Source organism: Schistocerca serialis, chromosome 4 (assembly GCF_023864345.2).
Source record: "Schistocerca serialis cubense isolate TAMUIC-IGC-003099 chromosome 4, iqSchSeri2.2, whole genome shotgun sequence".
Lineage (NCBI taxonomy): Eukaryota > Metazoa > Arthropoda > Insecta > Orthoptera > Acrididae > Schistocerca > Schistocerca serialis.
Window position 1 is genome coordinate 19457415 of NC_064641.1, and position 22762 is coordinate 19480176.

The 22762-nt window shown below is 38.9% G+C and overlaps 1 protein-coding gene across 1 annotated transcript in view; it reads left to right on the plus strand.

The window, feature by feature from the left end:
• LOC126473676 (polyglutamylase complex subunit TTLL1-like) overlaps nt 1-13674 on the plus strand; it is a 235701-nt gene extending 222027 nt beyond the window's left edge. The window contains exons 9-10 of the mRNA XM_050100912.1: nt 12954-13060; nt 13583-13674. Coding sequence (XP_049956869.1) covers nt 12954-13060; nt 13583-13674 — 199 coding nt within the window. The remainder of the gene's footprint in view (nt 1-12953; nt 13061-13582) is intronic.
• Nucleotides 13675-22762: the final 9088 nt, after the last annotated feature.

The window sequence follows — 22762 nt, forward strand, 5'->3', positions numbered from 1 at the left end:
CTGGCGTGATGGTATGGGGTGCCATTGGTTACACGTCACCTCTTGTTCGCATTGACGGCACTTCGAGCAGCGGACGTTACATTTCAGATGTGTTACGACCCGCGGCTCCACCCTTCATTCGATCTCTGCGAAACCTTACATTTCAGTAGGATAATACACGACCGCATGTTGCAGGTCCTGTACGGGCCTTTCTGGATACAGAAAATGTTCCACTGCTGCCCTGGCCAGCACATTCTCGAGATCTCTCACCAATTGAAAACGTCTGGTCAATGGTGGCCGACCAACTGGCTCGTCACAATACGCCAGTCACTACTCTTGATGAACTGTGGTATCGTGTTGAAGCTACATAGACAGCTGTACCTGTACACGCCATCCAAGCTCTATTGACTCAATGCCCAGGCGAATCAAGGCCATTATTACGGCCAGAGGTGGTTGTTCTGGGTACTGATTTTCTCAGGATCTATGCACCCTGTAACCTCCCCACAAAAACTTAAAAATGACAATATTATTTAAGAATGCTAATGGACATTGCGCTAAGTGTAACCTCTCCACCGAAATTTTAAAGACAGAAATAATAAATGAATGGGAGCCAAGCGTAACCTCCCCAGCAATTAAATTTAATGACAATAAAAGTGAGAATCGCAATCTGACCCAAGTATAAGTTCCCACAAAATTAATGAAAAACAATTCAGTGCTAATGAAACTTCAGTGACAATGAAAATTCAATTAAACCGAAATATCGGTCTTTGGCCCTGTGCAAAACAATCAGAATTAAATTCTTACCTCATTGAAACTGCTTGTCAAATTTCTGCTCTTATTGTTGCGCACGGCTTGGAGGAACTGCATTGCAAATAATATTTTTTATTTTTTTTATTTTTAAATTTAACTGAAACTTTTCTTTAAGGGAAGTGGAACTAAATCGTTAGTTCAATTAAATAATTTTTTTTTTTTTGTAAAAATTGCTTTGAAATCAAAATTATTATTGGGCATTTGTTGGAAATTAATTACAATAAATAAACTTTACATTGTCTGATGATTACCTACATTAACAATATACCTCATTCAGCATCTTGACCAGAATGCCATGTCGACGCTCGCCGACTACGTCCCGCTCGCGACCGTGACAGGACTAGACCACTACTGCCGACAGACTACATCACACAACCGCACTGGGCTGCTACTACCGACAGAGTGCACTGGCCTACTGCTACTCGCGTACTGCTCTACATGACGACTACTAGCGAACTGCTCGCAACACTCGCGCGGTCAAGCGCAGACTAACCACGATAATAGGCTCTCTGGTCAAAGATTTTAACGTGCCTCACCATCGCTGCTACGTTACATACGTGTTTCATAACCCTCCACTGGGGGGGCAAAAATTTGGCAGCGATGGTGAGTCATTTGGACTTGCCATCGCAAGAAATTTTTACAATTTACAGAATATTCAAATTTAGTACATAAATTAAATGTGGTGCACACGCACCGAGTACAAAATATATCAGACAAAGACAAAACGTGAGTACAAAACATAGTAGCAAATCAGAAAACTGTATATACAAATTATTTGACAGATAACGGAGTGCACACGCACTGAAAAAATTCTTTAGCATATTCAGAACAAATAAACAGACTGGCAAAAAAATCATGTTGACAAGTGACATAAGTGTACTCGCACTGAAGTTCAGCAAATCTAAAATGTATAACCCAAGAACATAAATGATGTTAGCAAAAAAATGATTTTCACTATGTGACAAGAATTAGGATAGGAAAGGGAAGGATTGCATCATGGTTGTAGCACTTTAGATTGCACACAGATGTTCTGAAAGTCCATATCTTTCCATAGAAGTACAACACCAAGTGACACAATTTGAAGTTCTTTTCCCATCAGAATTTATCAGTGTAGCCAAGACACTGAACTGTCGTAGTAATGTTCCATGTTCTCATTTTGGCAGTACACTAGGTACACCAAATAGTGGGACCATAATAACGTCTTCATCGCTCACGGTGGTGGACAGCATGTCGTGTCAACACCACGCTCTTACAAGGCACACCAACGTAGAATTAGTGCAAAACCAAATATAGTGCTCCATGATCACTAGGATAAACAGGACAAATGGACATTGCAGTAATTCAGGGTAGTTAGCTCGTGAGGTGAAGGACATTAAGTCACATAATATTGACAATTACAGTCTTCATTAGTAGTTTGCGGCATTCATAGCCCAGTTGTTGAACATTTCTGTACCATGTATGTAGTATTACAGAAAAATGTTCATTAATTGTTTTACATAGAATCAGTAGCCTTCTTTTCCTAGTTACAAAGCATTATTAAATAATCGCATTCTTTTCCAGTTACAAAGTATAGCATAGTTAATTAATCATTTGTCATTTCAATATAGTATTAATCATTAGCCTTCTCCTAATTACAAAGCGTTATTAAACAGTCGCATTCTTTTCCAGTTACAAAGCATAATTAAGAATCATTAGCCTTCTTCTAATTACAAAGCATTATTAAACAGTCGCATTCTTTTCCAGTTACAAAGCATAATTAAGAATCATTAGCCTTCTTCTAATTACAAAGCATAGCATCATTTGTCATTTCAATATAGTAAGAATCATATTCTTTTCCAGTTACAAAGCATAATTAAGAATCATTAGCCTTCTTCTAATTACAAAGCATTATTAAACAATCACATTCTTTCCCAATTATAAAGCATAGCATAATTAATTAATTATTTGTCATTCCAATATAGTAAGAATCATTAGCCTTCTCCTAATTACAAATCATTATTAAACAGTCGCATTCTTTTCCAGTTACAAAGCATAATTAAGAATCATTAGCCTTCTTCTAATTACAAAGCATAGCATCATTTGTCATTTCAATATAGTAAGAATCACATTCTTTTCCAGTTACAAAGCATAATTAAGAATCATTAGCCTTCTTCTAATTACAAAGCATAGCATCATTTGTCATTTCAATATAGTAAGAATCACATTCTTTTCCAGTTACAAAGCATAATTAAGAATCATTAGCCTTCTTCTAATTACAAAGCATTATTAAACAATCACATTCTTTCCCAATTATAAAGCATAGCATAATTAATTAATCATTTGTCATTCCAATAGTAATAATCATTAGCTTTTTTCCTAATTACAAAGCATTATTAAACAATCACATTCATTTCCAATTATAAAGCATAGTTAATCATTTGTCATTTCAATATATAGTAAGAATCATTAGCCTTCTCCTAATTACAAAGCATTATGAAACAATCACATTCTTTTCCAGTTACAAAGTATCAACATTGAAAACAAGAGCTAATTAATGGCATAATTAATAACATAATTCATTGAGTGATATTAATTATTGGCACTCAGTGGCCAGCAAGTATTGAATAGAATAAAACATTGTTCATCATTCAGTATTATTCAAATCATTACGAAGTCATTATTAAAAATCAGTTAATTACAGTCATAGCATTAATAATCATAGCCATTATAAGTAGTCTCATTACAATAAACAGTGGCAGTCCTTGGCCACAGCATTATTTTACATATATATATTTTTTGTATCATTAAGAAGTCATTACTGAAGTGACATACTATTCAGAGTTGATCAGTATTATTCAGAATTATCATAAACTAGTGACATTATGTGGGACTGGTAATACCTCTTTTAGCAATGCATTGCGTTGGGATCGATAATTAATTGCTGAGGCATAACACTATTTGCTTTTGACCTATTGCTGCAAATGAGGATAGGTAACGTCATTCGTCATGAGTCAGCTGTAGCAAGGTTATGTAACAAGGCAGTATATGTGATCACATTTATAAATGATAAACACAAATGGGTAAAAAAATAAAAATGCAAGTACTAGAACAGATATAATAAGTAACAGGTTTAGTAAGTATCATGAAAAGCTTCTTCTGAAAAAAATACAAAATGGATTATTGACCTGAAAGAAGAAACGCATACTATGCTGAAAAGTAGTGAACTTCGAATTAACAGGTAGTGAAATGTGTATAAAAATGTGTTCCATAGCTGTCCTTTCCAAAACTTTCCGTCATCCTACTATGCAATATAACACCTGCTGTCAAAACAAACTGCAACAAATACTTAAATAACTACATAGCATGAATACATAACTTCAACATTGTCCTCATCTGTAAAGAAAAAAAAAACTTCATTATCAATCACTTCATTATCCACATTATCATAACTTCATTATTATCATCACCTATAAAGAAAAACTTCATTATTCATAACAGCATATTCTTCATCATTATTCATCAGCATTCATTATCATCTGCAAAAAAATCACTTCATTACTCATTACACAACTATTCCTTATCTCTAGCATATTTCATCACTAAAACTAAGATGTGTAGTTCTATCTGACAGCCTGCATCAATCACCTTGTATTCTGAAAGAAAAAATTAGTTAAGACTGCTATTCTACGATGAGTATAGTATATTCTTGTTAATGCTTGTTAATCCTGATCCATTTACTCTTCGTCATAAAGTTATTGCATCTTATATCGTTTATTCTGTAGGTGAAATTCCCATTTCTGTTGAATTTATTTCTTACACGCATCATTTCTTTCTGAAATTGATGAACAAAGATTGATGTCCTGCATTTAAATCATATACCCACTAAACAATGACTAGTTTATGGTGACATAATTAACCCTACAGCATAACAGAAAACGTAATATGTCAAAGAAATTGACAGTGTTCAAAGCCAAAATGTACAGAGAATATCACAATGCAGCAGCAAAAGAAAATGTAAAACAGTCACGATGTTGAGATATCATAGTGCAAAAAAAATGTCAAAGTCAACTGGTGTGTGTTATATCTTAGCTATTTCACAATGCATATAAACAAAACATGAAAACAATCGTACATAAAAAGACAAGATGTGACGTTCGTTGTGTTCAGCTTGTATGTAGTGTAGTTAATAGAGGCGAGAATTAAAGACTTTAATGGAGAGAGAATTTGATAAAATTACTACGTCATTACATAGAATTGCATAATTATTCATAAAATATGTAAGTTCATCTGGAAAAATATGCACGGTCTGATGTGTAACGACAAGAAAAGCGACCTGCTAACCTTACCTTGTCGGGCACTTGCCAAGAAAAAATACGATAATCATCAGTAATTAGTCAGGTGAATATAATTGCATTAGTAAATGGCATCATAGTGTGTTGAATCATACAGTGTCTTCATTCAATAAAGGGTTTAATGTTTGACCAATGGTGGTTGCCTTTCGATTTTCTGGTTCTCAAAGTTTCGACGTGTACAACATTGGGGTGAGGGATGCTGCGAATCCGATATGGACCTGCGTATAGAAGTTCAAATTTACTGCACTTACCTTTTAATTTGCTGGATAAATAGTGTGTACGCACTAATATTTTCTGTCCAACGTGAAAGTCGCGGCGTGTACAAACCTGTTTTTGCTGTCTTCTCCGGCGCTCTGCGGCACGTTTGATGTTGTTCAGCGCAATGTCAATTATTTCATGGTGTCGTAGGCGACGACATTGAGGGAAGTTTACTAATTCTTTAATTTTGTTTGGTGGTTCAACGTTTTTCAGTATAACAGATGGAGATAGCATAGTGGATTCATTTGGAATGGAATTAATTACATCTTGGAATGAGAGTATGTGTGTATCCCAATCAATATGTCTTTTGTGGCAGTATATTCGGCACAGCTTACCAATTTCTTTCATTAACCGTTCACAGGGGTTCGAAGAAGCATGGTACTTGGATATATAAATCGGAGAAATGTTTCTAGCTCGTAACATGCGTGTCCATACGCCACATCGAAATTGTGATCCATTGTCAGAAATTACTTTCATCACATGCCCTACATGAAATAGAAAATGTTTTACAAATGCTTTCGAAACAGTTTTAGCAGTAGCTTTGCGTAACGGAGTGAAAGTAACAAATTTTGAAGTGAGCTCAACAGCGACAAAGATGTAGCAAAAACCTCTGTTAGTTCTCGGAATTGGACCAAAAATGTCTACTGCGGCCATGTGTCTTAATTTAACAGGTACAATGGGATATAAAGGAGGAATATGTGAAGTGGTGTCTGATTTAGCTTTCTGGCAAATTTTACAAGACGCTAAAACTCGTCGTATACGTTTCTCCATGTTGGTAAAATAACAGTTCTGTCTCAGTATAAGAAAACATTTTCGTGCTCCGTAATGTGCGTAACTTAAATGAGTGTACCAAATTAATTTGTTAACCAGTTCGTCAGGGATGCATAATAACCAATTGTTGCTGTCAGGATGAGAGCGGCGAAACAGAATGTCATTGCGTACAGTGTAATGGTTTCTAATCGTAACATTATTCTTATCTTGCCAAAGGTGTTTAATTTCTTTCCACACATTGTCTTTATTTTGCTCCTTTGCTATGTCCTGTAATGACGATGAAATAAAGTTTTCAAATGCAACTTGCTGAATGTACATGACACTGAAATTTGTTTTGCAGAAGTTGGTTGCTACGTCTTGCTGATTGTTGCTGAGAGAACGCGATAGTGCGTCTGCTATAACATTTTGTGTGCCGGGAATGTGAACTATTGTAAAATTAAATTCCTGTAAATAAAGTTTCCATCTGCTTAATCTGTCGTGAGTGAACTTAGCCGAAAGTAAAAATTGTATCGCTCTGTGGTCTGTGTAAACAGTGGTATGTCTGCCATAAAGAAAGTGCCGAAATCTCGTAAAAGTCCATACAACACATAATGTTTCCAATTCTGTAACGGAGTAATTTCGTTCAGCAGGTGACAGAATGCGACTTGCAAATGCGATGTTTTTAATTACTGTAGAACCATCTTCTTCAATTTCCTGGAAAATATGTACGCCTAAAGCGGTGTTGGAACTGTCGGTGGCAATGGAGAAATTTCTGGTAAGATCTGGGTGCGATAAAAGTGGTGCATTCAACAGAGCATGTTCCAGGTTCATGAATTCAGAGTGTGCTTGCTTATCCCAAGACCAAATACTGTTTCTACCTGTTAATTGGCATAGTCTAGGCGTGTCTAAAGCAGAGTGATGAATAAATTTACGAAAAAAGTTAATTAAGCCCAAAAAACTGCGTAATTGTTTTTTCGTTGTAGGAATAGTAATGTCACGTAGAGCTTGAAGTTTTTCCGGATCAGGTGCAATCCCTTCTGCTGAAATTACGTGTCCAAGAAATTTTATAGAAGTTTTGCCAAAGTGCGATTTACTAAGATTAACTGTAAGTCCTTGTGCACGAAAAGTTTGTAATAGTTGTTCAAGAATCAGATTGTGTTCAGACCAGTTAGCTTCTGCGATAAGAATGTCGTCTACATACGTCGTAATTCTGTCCTTAAGTTCTGTCGGAAGTATTGTGTTCAAACCGCGAATAAAAGCTGCAGAAGAAATAGTTAAGCCGAACGGTAATTTGCAAAATTGATAACAGTCGCCGAAACAAAGAAATGCTGTGTATTTTCTGCAATTCGGATGAAGTTGAATTTGCCAAAATCCCGATTTCAAATCTAATGTGGAATAAATAGCTGTACCATGAAATTTCTGTAAAAGTTCCTCTAGTGTCTGTGGTCGATCTGTTTCGTTAATAATAATGTCATTAATGTGACGTGAATCAAGGACGAGGCGAAGTGAGCCATCTTTTTTCTTAACAATATGTAGCGGGTTTATGTACGGACTAACTGCTGGTTCTATAATTCCTTGGTCGAGCATATCCTGCAATTCTTTTTTAACTTGTTCTCTATGAATATACGGAATAGGATAATGCTTTGCTTTAAATGTGTCGTGCTGTTTCACTTGAAATTCATACATAAAACCGGACATAGTACCAGGAATATTGTCAAAAACTGGAGCTTGCTGTAAAAGAATTTTGTGTAAGTGCGTTCGTTCGTCGTGTGTAGTTGCACTGCTCTCTTTAACCTTATCAGAAATCAATTGCATTACGTCATAGTCAGCTTCGTCTGGAGTATTATAGTTGTGTACGTACGTATCCGTGAACAATGTGGGATTACAGTCTATGTTACGTGTTGCGGAAATGACCTCTGTGCGGTTAATTGTTTGTTCTTCCGCAGATAAAGAGTGCTGAAATTCTAAAGCCAATTGTACATTTTCATCCTTTAACATTAAATAAGAATTCTGAAAATCAATGACTGCGTCGTGTTGTACCAGAAAATTCGTACCTAAAATAACGTCTGTTGTCAATAAAGGAACAATCCAAAAATTAGAGTGGAAAGTATGACCTCCAATACAAAATGATAAATGCGTCTGTAATTTAACGTCTACTCCTTTACTCGACACTGCTCCCTTCACTTTTGTTTTGCCTAAAGGTAATGTCGGATAAGTATTCTCTTTGTTGCACTCGTTGAAAGTCTCCTCATTTATTACTGATATAGGTGATCCGGAATCAATTACTGCTGAGAATTTTGATGAACCAATTTTAATTTCGATGACAGGATGTGAAATAGTTTTCTGAACAAATGGTCTTTCCTGTAAGAGAGTGTCTCTGATGTCGTCAAAAGTAATTACATTTTCGTGAACAACATTTTGCGTGTCTGAAGTAGTGCTTGTATTATTGGAAGATGCGATCTGTACAGTATCTAGTCAGATTCTATCTGACGTGTTATTATTATTAGGAGGATTCTGTGGCATTTCTACTATTTGAACCGTTCTATTACTTCTTCCAGACGTATTACGTTCTGGATGGTATCTACTGTCGGGTTCATTCATGAGAATATGTTCTTGTGAATAATTTTGCTGTTGATATGACCGACTGTTGTTAGATGTACGCTGAAAATTGTTCTCATTATTTTTGCGTCTGTCGTAATAGTCATTCCTATACGGTGTATTGCGATGGGAATTGAAATACTGTCTTCTTTGTACATAGTTGATTCCTTGCTCCCGTGCGTTACTATTTGTTGGATCTTGAACTATACGTGCACGCGGCGGAACATTAAAGCCTGGTTGACCTTGTGCATTCCATTGTTGGTTAGGTATGCTAACCGGCTGGTTTTGATGTTGTTGTTGTGAAACACCTCTATTGTTACTAAAGTGTGGTTCCTGTTGCTGAAAATTTTGACGATATTGATAATTAGAATTTTGTCTGTTACCAAAGTTCTGGTAGTTGTCGTTTCTAAAGCGTCTGTTATCTTTTCTATTGAAATTGCGTGTCTGATCATGATTGCTGTACTTTTGTTGACCTTGGTTGTTACACGAAAAGTTTTTGTTTACAAAAGAATAATCAGATTGCTGTACTTCCAAGAGCTGTAAAAGATCTCTGAATGCTGAAATGTTTTCTTTTTGCTGGCCCGTTAGAAGCGACACTCGTAATGACCGTGGTAATTTAGAGATGCATAATTGTATAAGTGCGGATTCACTGTACGGCTCACTTAGGTACTGGTTCTGTTGCACCATGTGCTCAAAAAATTGCGTCACACTGGGAAAATTGGAGTTCTCATAATTTGGTAAGCTAATTAACTGATCTTTAATTCCGCGCTGTGTCGTCTTCGACCAGTACGCTGACAGAAAAGCATTCTGAAATTCCTCTACTGAATAGCATTGCCTCGCGATCGGTCTCATACGAGTTGCCGGTTCGCCTTCCAAAAAACTGCAAATAAATTCAAGTTTATGTGTTACAGGCCAAGTCGGTGGAAGAGCAAAGCTAAATTGTTGAATCCAATCCAGTGGGTGAATCTGCGTTCTATCGTTTTTAAATACTTTAAACTTTCTCACTGACAGAAAATGTTTGTAATCGAAATTATCATCTCTGTGTGATGGAACAGGTTCAGGATCGTAAGAGAATCTATTGAATTGTGGTTGTTCGGAATCTAAGTCTCGTACTCTCTGTAGATTACTCAAATTATACGCGTTGCGCGAGTCTGACAAATGTTCGCAAAGTGGCGTCTGCTGTGATGTGTTATTAACTGAAATACTTTTCATTTCTGTTACTTCTTGTTGTAAACTTGACAACTTCCTACGTAACGTGTTATTGGACGAATCGATCTCATTAATTGTCTGCTGTAAATTTTGAAATTCAGGTGTTTGGTTACATGAAATCGGTGCAGTATCGTCTGATTTATTATCATTATTACTTTCAATAGCATCAATACGACTGGCTAATTCATCATATTTTTCAGTCAGTATTTTTGCCTGATCATCGGTTTTAGAATCGGACGCATTAATCTGTCTTTGCAACTTACGTGTAGTTTCGCTCAGTTTTTTAACATCAGCTTTGATGACATCGCAATCCTGTGTTAGTTCTAATTGTTCGAATCTGTCTGTCACTGTTTGAATATTTACTGTGTGTGTATCTGTTTTTGATTTAAGATCAGAAATTTCATCCCGTAATTCCGCGTTCAACTGTTCTATGGTATTAATTTTGTCGGACACTGTAGTAATATTATTGTCTACATACGTCTTCGCTTTCGCGAACATTTTACGTTTGTCTTCTTGTCTTTGTGCAGTGATTGTTTCCATGACTTGTCGTTTTACTTTGTTTTGATCTTGAATAAATTTGCGGAAACGCGTATCACTGTTTTGTATGTGAAGATTAAAGCGCTCGTCAATCTGAGTGTTCTGCTGTTCGAATTTCGCGTCTATCTTTGCGTCCATTGTGCGCGAAAGTTCTACCGTTATTGCTTTAAAATCGTCGCGTAGTTGTGTAGCTTTTTCAGAGCATTGTTTAGCGAATGTACTAATTTCCACTCTAAGTGTTTCTGTTGCGACTGTTTGCATTTCCCTTAATTCTTGAGCAACAGATCTAATTTCTTCGCTACTTTTTTTTGAACAAGCCTCAATTTCCACGCGCAACTGTTCCTTAGTGTCATGGCACTGCGCGGCAACAGCTCTAATTTGTTCGCCAAGCTGTCTGGAATTGTCGTCTAATTTTTCATTTAAGTATTGTTTGAGTTTTTCGTTATCTTGTTTGACCTGTTCGCTAAGTTTGTCTTGTTTTTTGTCATTATTGTCAAGTTTTTCATTTAAGTGTTTGTTATCTTCCCTAAGTTGTCTGAAATTGTTGTCTGTTTTCTCACTCTGTTGTTTGATATCTACACCAAGATCGTTCTTAAACTGTAGCATTGTTGTCATAAATTGATCCAAACTTAAAGTAGCTGTTGCATTCTCAGTACTCTGTGATGGAGTACATGCAATTGTCACGTTTTGTGTGACCATTTGGTCATTCTTTGGTTCACAAAAAGCTTTCCCTGTCAAATGTACACTCTCATTCACTATTTCGGAATTAAATAACTCCGGCGTACTTTGTGTATCCTGTTCATTTTCATTAGACAAATTTGTCTGTTCGTCACGTGAATTTAGTAAACCGGTTGTGTTAAGCTGGGCAGCGCTCATTACAATAGTGCGCCCAGCGTCATCAATTGTCGTCAAATCAACACAAGACACAATCGAGTTCGTTTGTTCATTATCAAGGTAAAAGTCATCACTAGTGGTTGGAATGCACTGATTGTTAGTGGACGCAGGATTGTCATCATTACACTGCGTGTCACATGTCCTAACGGTCAAGTTGTTTAAGTCGGTAATTTCGTTCACAATACTTTGCGATACACTATTCACAGTCTTTCGCGGCATTTTTACAGTAGTCACAATTGTTCAAAAACAGAAATAAGCACAATGCAAAAGCAACACACAAATACAACAGAGCAAACGAATTGTCGTTGACCTGTAGAAAGAAAGTCACAAGATTAGTAAAAGCGTTGCGCCAAATCATAATTATATCTAAACAAATAAGAGCAGATATCTGACTGTTCCTCAAAAGACTCTCAACGAAATACGATCCTGGACTGGGTGTCGCCAAGTGTAACCTCCCCACAAAAACTTAAAAATGACAATATTATTTAAGAATGCTAATGGACATTGCGCTAAGTGTAACCTCTCCACCGAAATTTTAAAGACAGAAATAATAAATGAATGGGAGCCAAGCGTAACCTCCCCAGCAATTAAATTTAATGACAATAAAAGTGAGAATCGCAATCTGACCCAAGTATAAGTTCCCACAAAATTAATGAAAAACAATTAAGTGCTAATGAAACTTCAGTGACAATGAAAATTCAATTAAACCGAAATATCGGTCTTTGGCCCTGTGCAAAACAATCAGAATTAAATTCTTACCTCATTGAAACTGCTTGTCAAATTTCTGCTCTTATTGTTGCGCACGGCTTGGAGGAACTGCATTGCAAATAATATTTTTTATTTTTTTTATTTTTAAATTTAACTGAAACTTTTCTTTAAGGGAAGTGGAACTAAATCGTTAGTTCAATTAAATAATTTTTTTTTTGTAAAAATTGCTTTGAAATCAAAATTATTATTGGGCATTTGTTGGAAATTAATTACAATAAATAAACTTTACATTGTCTGATGATTACCTACATTAACAATATACCTCATTCAGCATCTTGACCAGAATGCCATGTCGACGCTCGCCGACTACGTCCCGCTCGCGACCGTGACAGGACTAGACCACTACTGCCGACAGACTACATCACACAACCGCACTGGGCTGCTACTACCGACAGAGTGCACTGGCCTACTGCTACTCGCGTACTGCTCTACATGACGACTACTAGCGAACTGCTCGCAACACTCGCGCGGTCAAGCGCAGACTAACAACGATAATAGGCTCTCTGGTCAAAGATTTTAACGTGCCTCAACATCGCTGCTACGTTACATACGTGTTTCAACCCATATTGCGTGAAAATATAATCACATGTCAGTTCTGGTATAATATATTTGTCCAATGAATACCCGTTTATCATCTGAATTTCTTCTTGGTGTAGCAATTTTAATGGCCAGTAGTGTTGTAATCAAGCTGAAATGTTCATAAGTTGCTGTGGGAAATGAATGGCGTATGCAGCTGAATCATACCAGTCTTGTGAATGAACTACAGCATAGTTGGATGGTATTTGCCCCTGAGTGTTGCGACTGGCACTTGTGTTGCAGCGTCCGGTGGAACAAGGTGCCGTCGCAGGAGGCCCTCGGGAACTTCGAGCTGCTGCTGGACGAAGAGCTGGCCAGCGGCCACGGACACGGCCACGGGGACGAGGGCCGCCCCAGGGGCGACCACCGCGGTGGGGGCGGCGGGGGCGGTGGGGGCGGAGGCGCCTCCTACCCTTGGAAGTAGAGCCGGCGGCAGCAGTCGCTCAGCAGCCAGGGGGGCGTACCGTGTGCGGTACCGTAGCCGCACGGCGAGCAGGTGTTTCACAGGTGGCCGCGCTGTCAGGGGTTCTGCCGAGAGTGCGGGAGGGGTCCGCGTTGGGGATGATGAGTGATAAGTAGCTGGTTGTGCGTCTTCCGGGAGACGCCTGGGTAGGGCGAGGGGAAGTAGATGGTAGGAAGGTTTGTTTCGAATGTAAATCTATGGAATATCGTTAATGGCCAAAAGTAGAGGAATGCTAACAGTAGGTACCTCAGATGGTTTCATTTAGACACACACTCACACACACGCAGGGCTGTAGCAAGAAAATTTAAAGATTCTTGCTTAACATAGAGATGAAAGTAGATGTTAAAGGGACAAAAAAAAAAAAAAAGAACTGTAAAACAATGAAACTTCAAATTTCGTCTCTCGTTAGTTGCTGTGATGGTGACTAAGGGATTTGCAAATTTGGCAATAAAGCACGAATTTAATATTATACAACTGGAAATATTTAAGGATAGTTTATAAAGGCATCATGTTTAAATATTTTGTTATAAAGCACATCGTTGTTACACAACTGTAGACAATTTCACATCAGCACAGTGATGCATTACTAACGCCACCAGCCGTTAGATTTCTGTAGAATACGAAGATTTACTCTGTTCTATTAAAATGAGTGAAATTGCTGTTCTTATTAACCATAGTGGTAGAAAGCATCAGATTTAGAAAATGAAACTGCATCTTTAAAATAATATTTAAAATGTATAAGAGATTAAAAAGTAGAAAAATAGAGTGAGACCCCAAAAAACTTGCCTCAGTGTATTTCATGCAGTCATCAGTCGGATTTTAGAATTTTATGAAATAAATTTTCCTTCATCTGTATATTATTTGTGTCATTAGTTATTACCCTCTACCTTCAAGGGATAACTGGTAAGTAAGATGATAAATCGTAACAGCTTACGCGAATCCAAGTGCAAACATCATAAAACATAAATACATACACTTTAACCAAGAAAGTAAGAGACTTCACGTTCAAAAAAATGGTTCAAATGGCTCTGAGCACTATGGGAGTTAACATCTATGGTCATCAGTCCCCTAGAACTTAGAACTACTTAAACCTAACTAACCTAAGGACATCACACACACACCCATGCCCGAGGCAGGATTCGAACCTGCGACCGTAGCGGTCACGCGGTTCCAGATTGAAGCGCCTAGAACCGCACGGCTACACAGGCCAGCAGACTTAATGTATTAGACAATGAATGTAGTAACCTGAGGGCAACAAATCCTAATTTGCGCTAAATTTTCCGTGCTATACGGGGCGACTTAAGTCACTGTGCAAGAAGTCGGCTGAGATATGATCAACCCCGCATCGGGAAAACGCTGACTCCGCACTGGAAACCTCTGCTGTGCTCCATGTGGCAACACGACGAAGTGTAATCAATAACTAGCAGGTAGTCCGCTTTTGTCTTTCTAGGAAGGAGCCCTCCCTCAGGAATTAAACATCGTTTAAAATGCTTGCAGCCTTGTTTGTTGTGGCGGTACTGTGTGTGTCGCAGTTGTTTCAAGGAAACCCTTCGCTGACTTAATTGCGAGCGTGCTTGATAGTACCTGAACAGAAGAGGAAGTTCAAGTGTAATTGGTCTCGCCTTTCCTTTTATGGTTACTGTGTTTGGATCCCTATAGACAAGATGGACATCACTCATTTTCCACTTTGCTGTAAGTGAAGAGATACGGATATCTCACGTCGACGAAGAATGAAAACAACAGTCAGTGCTGCGGTGCCACTCAGCTTCGCCAAAACCGATAAAATTCAAGCAGACTCCTTACTCGAGCCAAAGAATGATAGTTATTATTTTCTGAGAGGAAAGAGCGTTCTTTTGCGGAGATGCGGCATCTAAACTCAAAGGCGTGAGAAATGGTTGTTTGGTGTTGCCTTGCACAGTGAGAATGCGCCTCCACACATTGCTCCCCTTACCGAGGATAACATTCAGCATTTCTCTTGGGAACTTTTCGGCCACGCATCCCGCAGTCGCAGCCTCGCCCTAGCGACAGTTACTTCTCCTTGAACATCACGAGAAACTCAAAGTCATCTTTGCCAGCTGGTTCACTTCCCAATAACTGTTACAAAACTCGTTTTCACAAAATAGAAACAATGTTCTGTCTTACAAAATTATTACAAAAAATTCAGAGAATTCGAAAACAGTAAGGTGCTTGATATTTTATTTTGGGATATAAGCTTATTACGGCTTTATTGCCTTCATCAGTACATGTCCTGACGTTGTAGATGCACATATGCCAACTTTTGAGTATACCATTTTTGCTGTCTGTAGCTGCTGATTGTACACTACTGGCCATTAAAATTGCTACACCAAGAAGGAATGCAGATGATAAACGGGTATTCATTGGACAAATACGTATATTATACTAGAACTGCCATGTGATTACATTTTCACGCAATTTGGGTGCATAGAACCTGAGAAATCACTACCCAGAACAACCACCTCTGGCTGTAATAACGGACTTGATTCGCCTGGGCATTCAGTCAAACAGAGCTTGGATGGCGTGCACAGGTACAGCTGTCCATGCAGCTTCAATACGATACCACAGTTCACCAAGAGTAGTGACTGGCGTATTGTGACGAGCCAGTTGCTCGGCCACCATTGGCCAGACGTTTTCAGTTGGTGAGAGATTTGGAGAATGTGCTGGCCAAGGCAGCAGTCGAACATTTTCTGTATCCAGAGAGGCCCGTACAGGACCTGCAACATGCGGTCGTGCATTATCCATCTGAAATGTAGGGTTTGGCAGGGATCGAATGAAGGGTAGGCAATCGCGATAGGCTACAGTCCGACCTTTATCAAAATCGGAAACGTGATGGTACCCATTTCTCCTCCTTACACGAGGCATCACAACGACGTTTCGCCAGGCAACGCCGGTCAACTGCTGTTTGTGTATGAGAAATCGGTTGGAAACTTTCCTTATATCAGGACGTTGTAGGTGTCGCCACCGGCGCCAACCTTGTGTGAATGCTCTGGAAAGCTAATCATTTGCATATCACAGTATCTTCTTCCTGTCTGTTAAATTTAGTGTCTGTAGCACGTCATCTTCGTGGTGTAGCAATTTTAATGGCCAGTAGTGTACTCTTGAGAGTGTGGTATTTTTGCAAAATACTTATTGGTGTCGATAGTCTAGTAATAAAATAAAATATAAGTTGAATAACAGGGAAACAATAGATTCCTACTGCATATAATAAGTTATGAACGACAACAAAGCTCGCGAGACATTCACTTCTAAACGCATACTACGTCTTCGCTGTAGAAACCACAGACATCTCACAACTGCACAAGTCAGCACTCTGAAGTTTTTCTATCTCTCGCGACCAGGCGCAAACCGCTCCGCTCTCCAGGTGTTTCCCGTGACCGTGTGTGTGTCGCATCCAGCCTCGCCGTGTCTTGTACTGCTGTCCCTCCAGTGCCGTACTGTCCAGCACTCTTCTCCCGTCTCCATCCAGTCTCTCCATTCACGAGCGCTGCGATTGGCTAGAGCGCTCGCGCCGTGTCTTCAAGCCAACAAGCAACCACACAAACATAATGAAACACGTTCGAAATACTGGATTTACATTTAAATGACTTGAAATTAAATAAATATTCCTACGGCTGACCCATAAACAAGCACTAATACACATTATTAGATACAAAAACAATTTAAATAAACATATGTCAAAGGAATAGAACAAAAGGTAGACCAGTAGCCTAATGACTCTGTGCTTTCTAAAACACAATAAATATTTAACCAATTTCTTTATGAATAGTATATATCGGATATAAACAAAGACATAGACGAATAAATATATTTATAAGTATGCTGCTACCATCTCTTCGTGTAACTGTGGAGTACTTATGACGTGACACGATCAGTAGTAATCGGTCACTTTGACCTCCAATAACTCATGTACTATTTAGGTCACATGCCTGTAATTTATACCAATTTAGGTTCACACTAAAGCTTTCTGAAGACACTTTGATCGCCAAACTCGGATGAACCATTTAGATTTTGGAAATTCGTTGCAGGGTGTTACTTGTATACTTTACTGTCAGATACTACACTTTAAACTAATATGTTGTTATTGTGGTCTTCAGTCCTGAGACTGGTTTGATGCAGCTCTCCATGCTACTCTATCCTGTGCAAGCTTCTTCATCTCCCAGTACTTACTGCAACCTACATCCTTCTGAATCTGCTTAGTGTATTCATCTCTTGGTCTCCCTCTACGATTTTTACCCTCCACGCTACCCTCCAAGGCTAAATTTGTGATCCCTTGATGCCTCAAAACATGTCCTACCAACCGATCCCTTCTTCTAGTCAAGTTGTGCCACAAACTTCTCTTCTCCCCAATCCTATTCAATACCTGCTCATTAGTTACGTGATCTACCCACCTTATCTGCAGCATTCTTCTGTAGCACCACATTTCGAAAGCTTCTATTCTCTGCTTGTCCACACTAGTTATCCTCCATGTTTCACTTCCATACATGGCTACACTCCATACAAATACTTTCAGGAACGACTTCCTGACACTTAAATCTATACTCGATGTTAACAAATTTCTCTTCTTCAGAAGCGATTTCCTTGCCAATGCCAGTCTACATTTTATATCCTCTCTACTTCGACCATCATCAGTTATTTTACTCCCTAAATAGCAATACTCCTTTACTACTTTAAGTGTATCATTTCCTAATCTAATTCCCTCAGCATCACCCGATTTAATTTGACTACATTCCATTATTCTCGTTTTGCTTTTGTTGATGTTCATCTTATATCCTCCTTTCAAGACACTGTCCATTCCGTTCAACTGCTCTTCCAAGTCTTTTGCTGTCTCTGACAGAATTACAATGTCATCGGCGAACCTCAAAGTTTTTACTTCTTCTCCATGAATTTTAATGCCTACTCCGAATTTTTCTTTTGTTTCCTTTACTGCTTGCTCAGTATACAAATTGAATAACATCGGGGAGAGGCTACAACCCTGTTTCACTCCTTTCCCAACCACTGCTTCCCTTTCATGTCCCTCGTCTCTTACAACTGCCATCTGGTTTCTGTACAAATTGTAAATAGCCTTTCGTTCCCTGTATTTTACCCCTGCCACTTTCAGAATTTGAAAGAGAGTATTCCAGTTAACATTGTCAAAAGCTTTCTCTAAGTCTACAAATGCTAGAAACGTAGGTTTGCCTTTTCTTAATCTTTCTTCTAAGATAAGTCGTAAGGTTAGTATTGCCTCACGTGTTCCAACATTTCTACGGAATCCAAACTGATCTTCCCCGAGGTCCGCTTCTACCAGTTTTTCCATTCGTCTGTAAAGAATTCGCGTTAGTATTTTGCAGCTGTGACTTATTAAACTGATAGTTCGGTAATTTTCACATCTGTCAACACCTGCTTTCTTTGGGATTGGAATTATTATATTCTTCTTGAAGTCTGAGGGTATTTCGCCTGTCTCATACATCTTGCTCACCAGATGGTAGAGTTTTGTCGTGACTGGCTCTCCCAAGGCCATCAGTAGTTCTAATGGAATGTTGTCTACTCCCGGGGCCTTGTTTCGACTCAGGTCTTTCAGTGCTCTGTCAAACTCTTGACGCAGTATCTTATGTCCCATTTCATCTTCATCTACATCCTCTTCCATTTCCATAATATTGTCCTCAAGTACTTCGCCCTTGTATAAACCTTCTATATACTCCTTCCACCTTTCTGCCATCCCTTCTTTGCTTAGAACTGGGTTGCCATCTGAGCTCTTGATATTCATACAAGTGGTTCTCTTCTGTCCAAAGGTCTCTTTAATTTTCCTGTAGGCAGTATCTATCTTACCCCTAGTGAGATAAGCCTCTACATCCTTACATTTGTCCTCTAGCCATCCCTGCTTAGCCATTTTGCACTTCCTATCGATTTCATTTTTGAGACGTTTGTATTCCTTTTTGCCTGCTTCATTTACTGCATTTTTATATTTTCTCCTTGCATCAATTAAATTCAATATTTCTTCTGTTACCCAAGGATTTCTATTAGCCCTCGTCTTTTTACCTACTTGATCCTCTGCTGCCTTCACTACTTCATCCCTCAGAGCTACCCATTCTTCTACTGTATTTCTTTCCCCCATTCCTGTCAATTGTTCCTTTATGCTCTCCCTGAAACTCTCTACAACCTCTCGTTCTTTCAGTTTATCCAGGTCCCATATCCTTAAATTCCCACCTTTTTGCAGGTTCTTCAGTTTCAATCTGCAGATCATAACCAATAGATTGTGGTCAGAATCCACATCTGCCCCTGGAAATGTCTTACAATTTAAAACCTGGTTCCTAAATCTCTGTCTTACCATTATATAATCTATCTGATACCTTTTAGTATCTCCAGGATTCTTCCAGGTATACAACCTTCTTTTATGATTCTCGAACCAAGTGTTAGCTATGATTAGGTTATGCTCTGTGCAAAATTCTACAAGGCGGCTTCCTCTTTCATTTCTTCCCCCCAATCCATATTCACCTACTATGTTTCCTTCTCTCCCTTTTCCTACTCTCGAATTCCAGTCACCCAGGACTATTAAATTTTCGTCTCCCTTCACTACCTGAATAATTTCTTTTATCTCGTCATACATTTCAACAATTTCTTCATCATCTGCAGAGCTAGTTGGCATATAAACTTGTACTACTGTAGTAGACGTGGGCTTTGTGTCTATCTTGGCCACAATAATGCGTTCACCATGCTGTTTGTAGTAGCTAACCCACACTCCTATTTTTTTATTCATTATTAAACCTGCTCCTGCATTACCCCTATTTGATTTTGTATTTATAACCCTGTATTTATAACCCTGTAGTCGGCAGACTTGAAAGAGTGTCCACGTTACCATGTTTAGCTATCGGACAATACACAATCTCGCACTGGTATTGAGACATCAACAAAGCCCATTTTGAAATTTTTTTGGCACTTTGTACAGAAATTGGCTTCATCGGATGAAACAAGGACTGCGATGGCTTGTGATCTGTTACTAAATAGAATTTTCTGCCAAATAGTGGTCGAATTTGGTGACAACATACATAATAGTCAACGCATTTCTCTCTATTTATGAATAGTTACACTGAGCTTTGGACGCGAAAGCAATAGTCCTGTCGTTATCGACAAGTCTGTGCGAAAGCACTGCACCGATTTCGTAAGAGGAAGCATGAACTTGCAACACAACTGTTTTGTCAGGATGGAAGTGAGCCAAGTATCGATAACTGAGCAATGCATCTTTAAGTTTTTGAAAAGCTTCTTGGCACTCATCTGTCCAAACGAAAGGGACATTCCTGCGACGCAAGCAGTGCAATGGAGCTGCAATTTGTACAGCATCGGTACGAACCGAATATAATAGTTCATTTTCCCTAAAACTGACTGCAAATCTGTGACATTGCGGGGAACTGGCAAATATCGTGTGGCTAACAAATGCATCTGAACAGGATGCACACCTTGACTGTTTATGACATGACCAAGATACTGCAACTCAGGTTGAAAAAAAAATCACACTTATCCAGTCTACTCATTAGTCCTGCATCAGATAACATGAGAAAGAAAGATCGTAAATTTGCTGTGTGTTCTTCAGGTGTACGACCTGCTACGACAATATCATTCAATTGGTTTGAATAGTTTGCTACTTTCGCAGTCAGCTGTTCCAGACAACGTTGGAAAATGGCGGGTGAAACAAGCCCATACCAGAGTTTACAACACACACAGTTTGAGATTCTTTATCTACTGGTGTTTGAAGATATGCGTCGCGCAAATCAGTTTTTGAAAAGTAGCGACCAGCGTTTAATCTGTCCATGAGATCGCTGGACGTGGTAATGAGTAAGTATCAATCACAGTTTGTGGCTTAGCTGTAGACTTAAACTCAATACAGAGGCAAATGCGACCTGGAGGTTTGCGGAGCAAAACCAGTGGACCTGCCCATTGACTAGCTTGTACGGGCGTAGTAGCTCCTCTGTCTTGCAACTCTTTAAGTTTAGCGGCTACTTTGTACCGAAATACGATGTAAACAGTTCTGGCACGGCAAAATTTTGGCTGGCCATTGTCTTTCGTAGTAATATGTGCAACAAAATTGTTAGCCTTACCTAAACCTTTAGAAAAGAGTTCAGGCAATTCTTTCAGTGAGACTGTCTTTAGCATTGAATGCAGTCACTGACAACACGTTGCCCTGAATTCGAAAGCCAAACAAATCTCACGAATCAAGGCCAAATATGTTCTCACAATCGCGGGATTGAAGCACAGTTTGCGTACGCAATCAATACGTGGCAGGCTAAGTGCATTTTCCAAGAACAGCAATGTCTTGTCCACTATAAGCCGTCAGGTGCGTGCTAGTTTGATATAGGCGTGGGGAGCCTAACGGTTCATATGTGTTATGATTCAGCACTGTAACACACTACTTCAACTAACTTATGCTAAGAACAACACACACACATCTAAGCCCGAGGGAGGACTCGAACCTCCGGCGGGAGGGGCCGCGCAATCCGTGACATGGCGCCTTAAACCGCGCGGCCATTCCGTGCAGCTGAATTTCCTTCTTTGCATTAGCCACTTCTTCGCCCACAGGTTTCTTTCAGCTTTTTATGGGCTTTGTTATCTCTAAAACAGCCAAGGCAAACCACAATTTTTGTTTCTGTGTAAAACCATAGCGGATCTCGTAAAACATAGGCTTAATGAATTTAGATAAACAAATCACAACGGCAGGGCAGCGCTGCAATCGCTGAGTGTAGTCAGCCAAGACGTGTGCAGACTGCCACGGAATTTGTGGGTCCGTCGGTTGGCCGATAAGTTGGTACGCGTGTGTGCGTGTGTGTGTGTGTGGGGGGGGGGGGGGCTAATGTATCATCGGCTTAATTGCGAGGGCGTGCTGAAAAAATAATGCCTGCGGATATTTTATGTGAAAAACACTTGAAGCTTTTTAATCAAAACAAACGATAGTAATATTCTACAATTTTATTATTCGTCTCTACATATTTCTCAGAGTAGTCACCCTGGCATCGAACACAGTTCTCCTAACGAGAGATCAGTTTGTTGATACCGTTTCTGTAGAATGTTTTGCATTGTTGTCGGAGGTATAACCTCGTCTCTGGTTGTACAGTTTCATCACTATCAAAATGACGTCATTGAAGATGTTCTTTTAAGTTTTGGAAACAGATGAAAATCTAATGGAGCCAAGTCGGGCCTTTATGGAGAATGATCGATGACAATGAACCCAAGAACTCGAATTGTTGCAGATGTTGCAAAGCTCTTGTGTGGTCTGGCATTGCCATGCTGAAGATTAGATTAGATTAGATTTACTTTCATTCCAATTGATCCGTAGTGAGGAGGTCCTCCAGGATGTAGAACATGTCAGAAAAACAACAATACATGGCAAATATTTACAACTCAAACAAATAAGCTAATGTACCATTCCACAGCTGCCAAGTGGAATGATCGTCATTTTTTAATGAACACTATATGAAAGAATCATTTTACAAATACTAATGCACTGAATTTAAAATAGAAAAGTTTTTATTTATTTATAAGGAAATAAACGTGTAATACAACTACTATAATACTTATTTTCAATGAACACGTTACTGCATTGAAA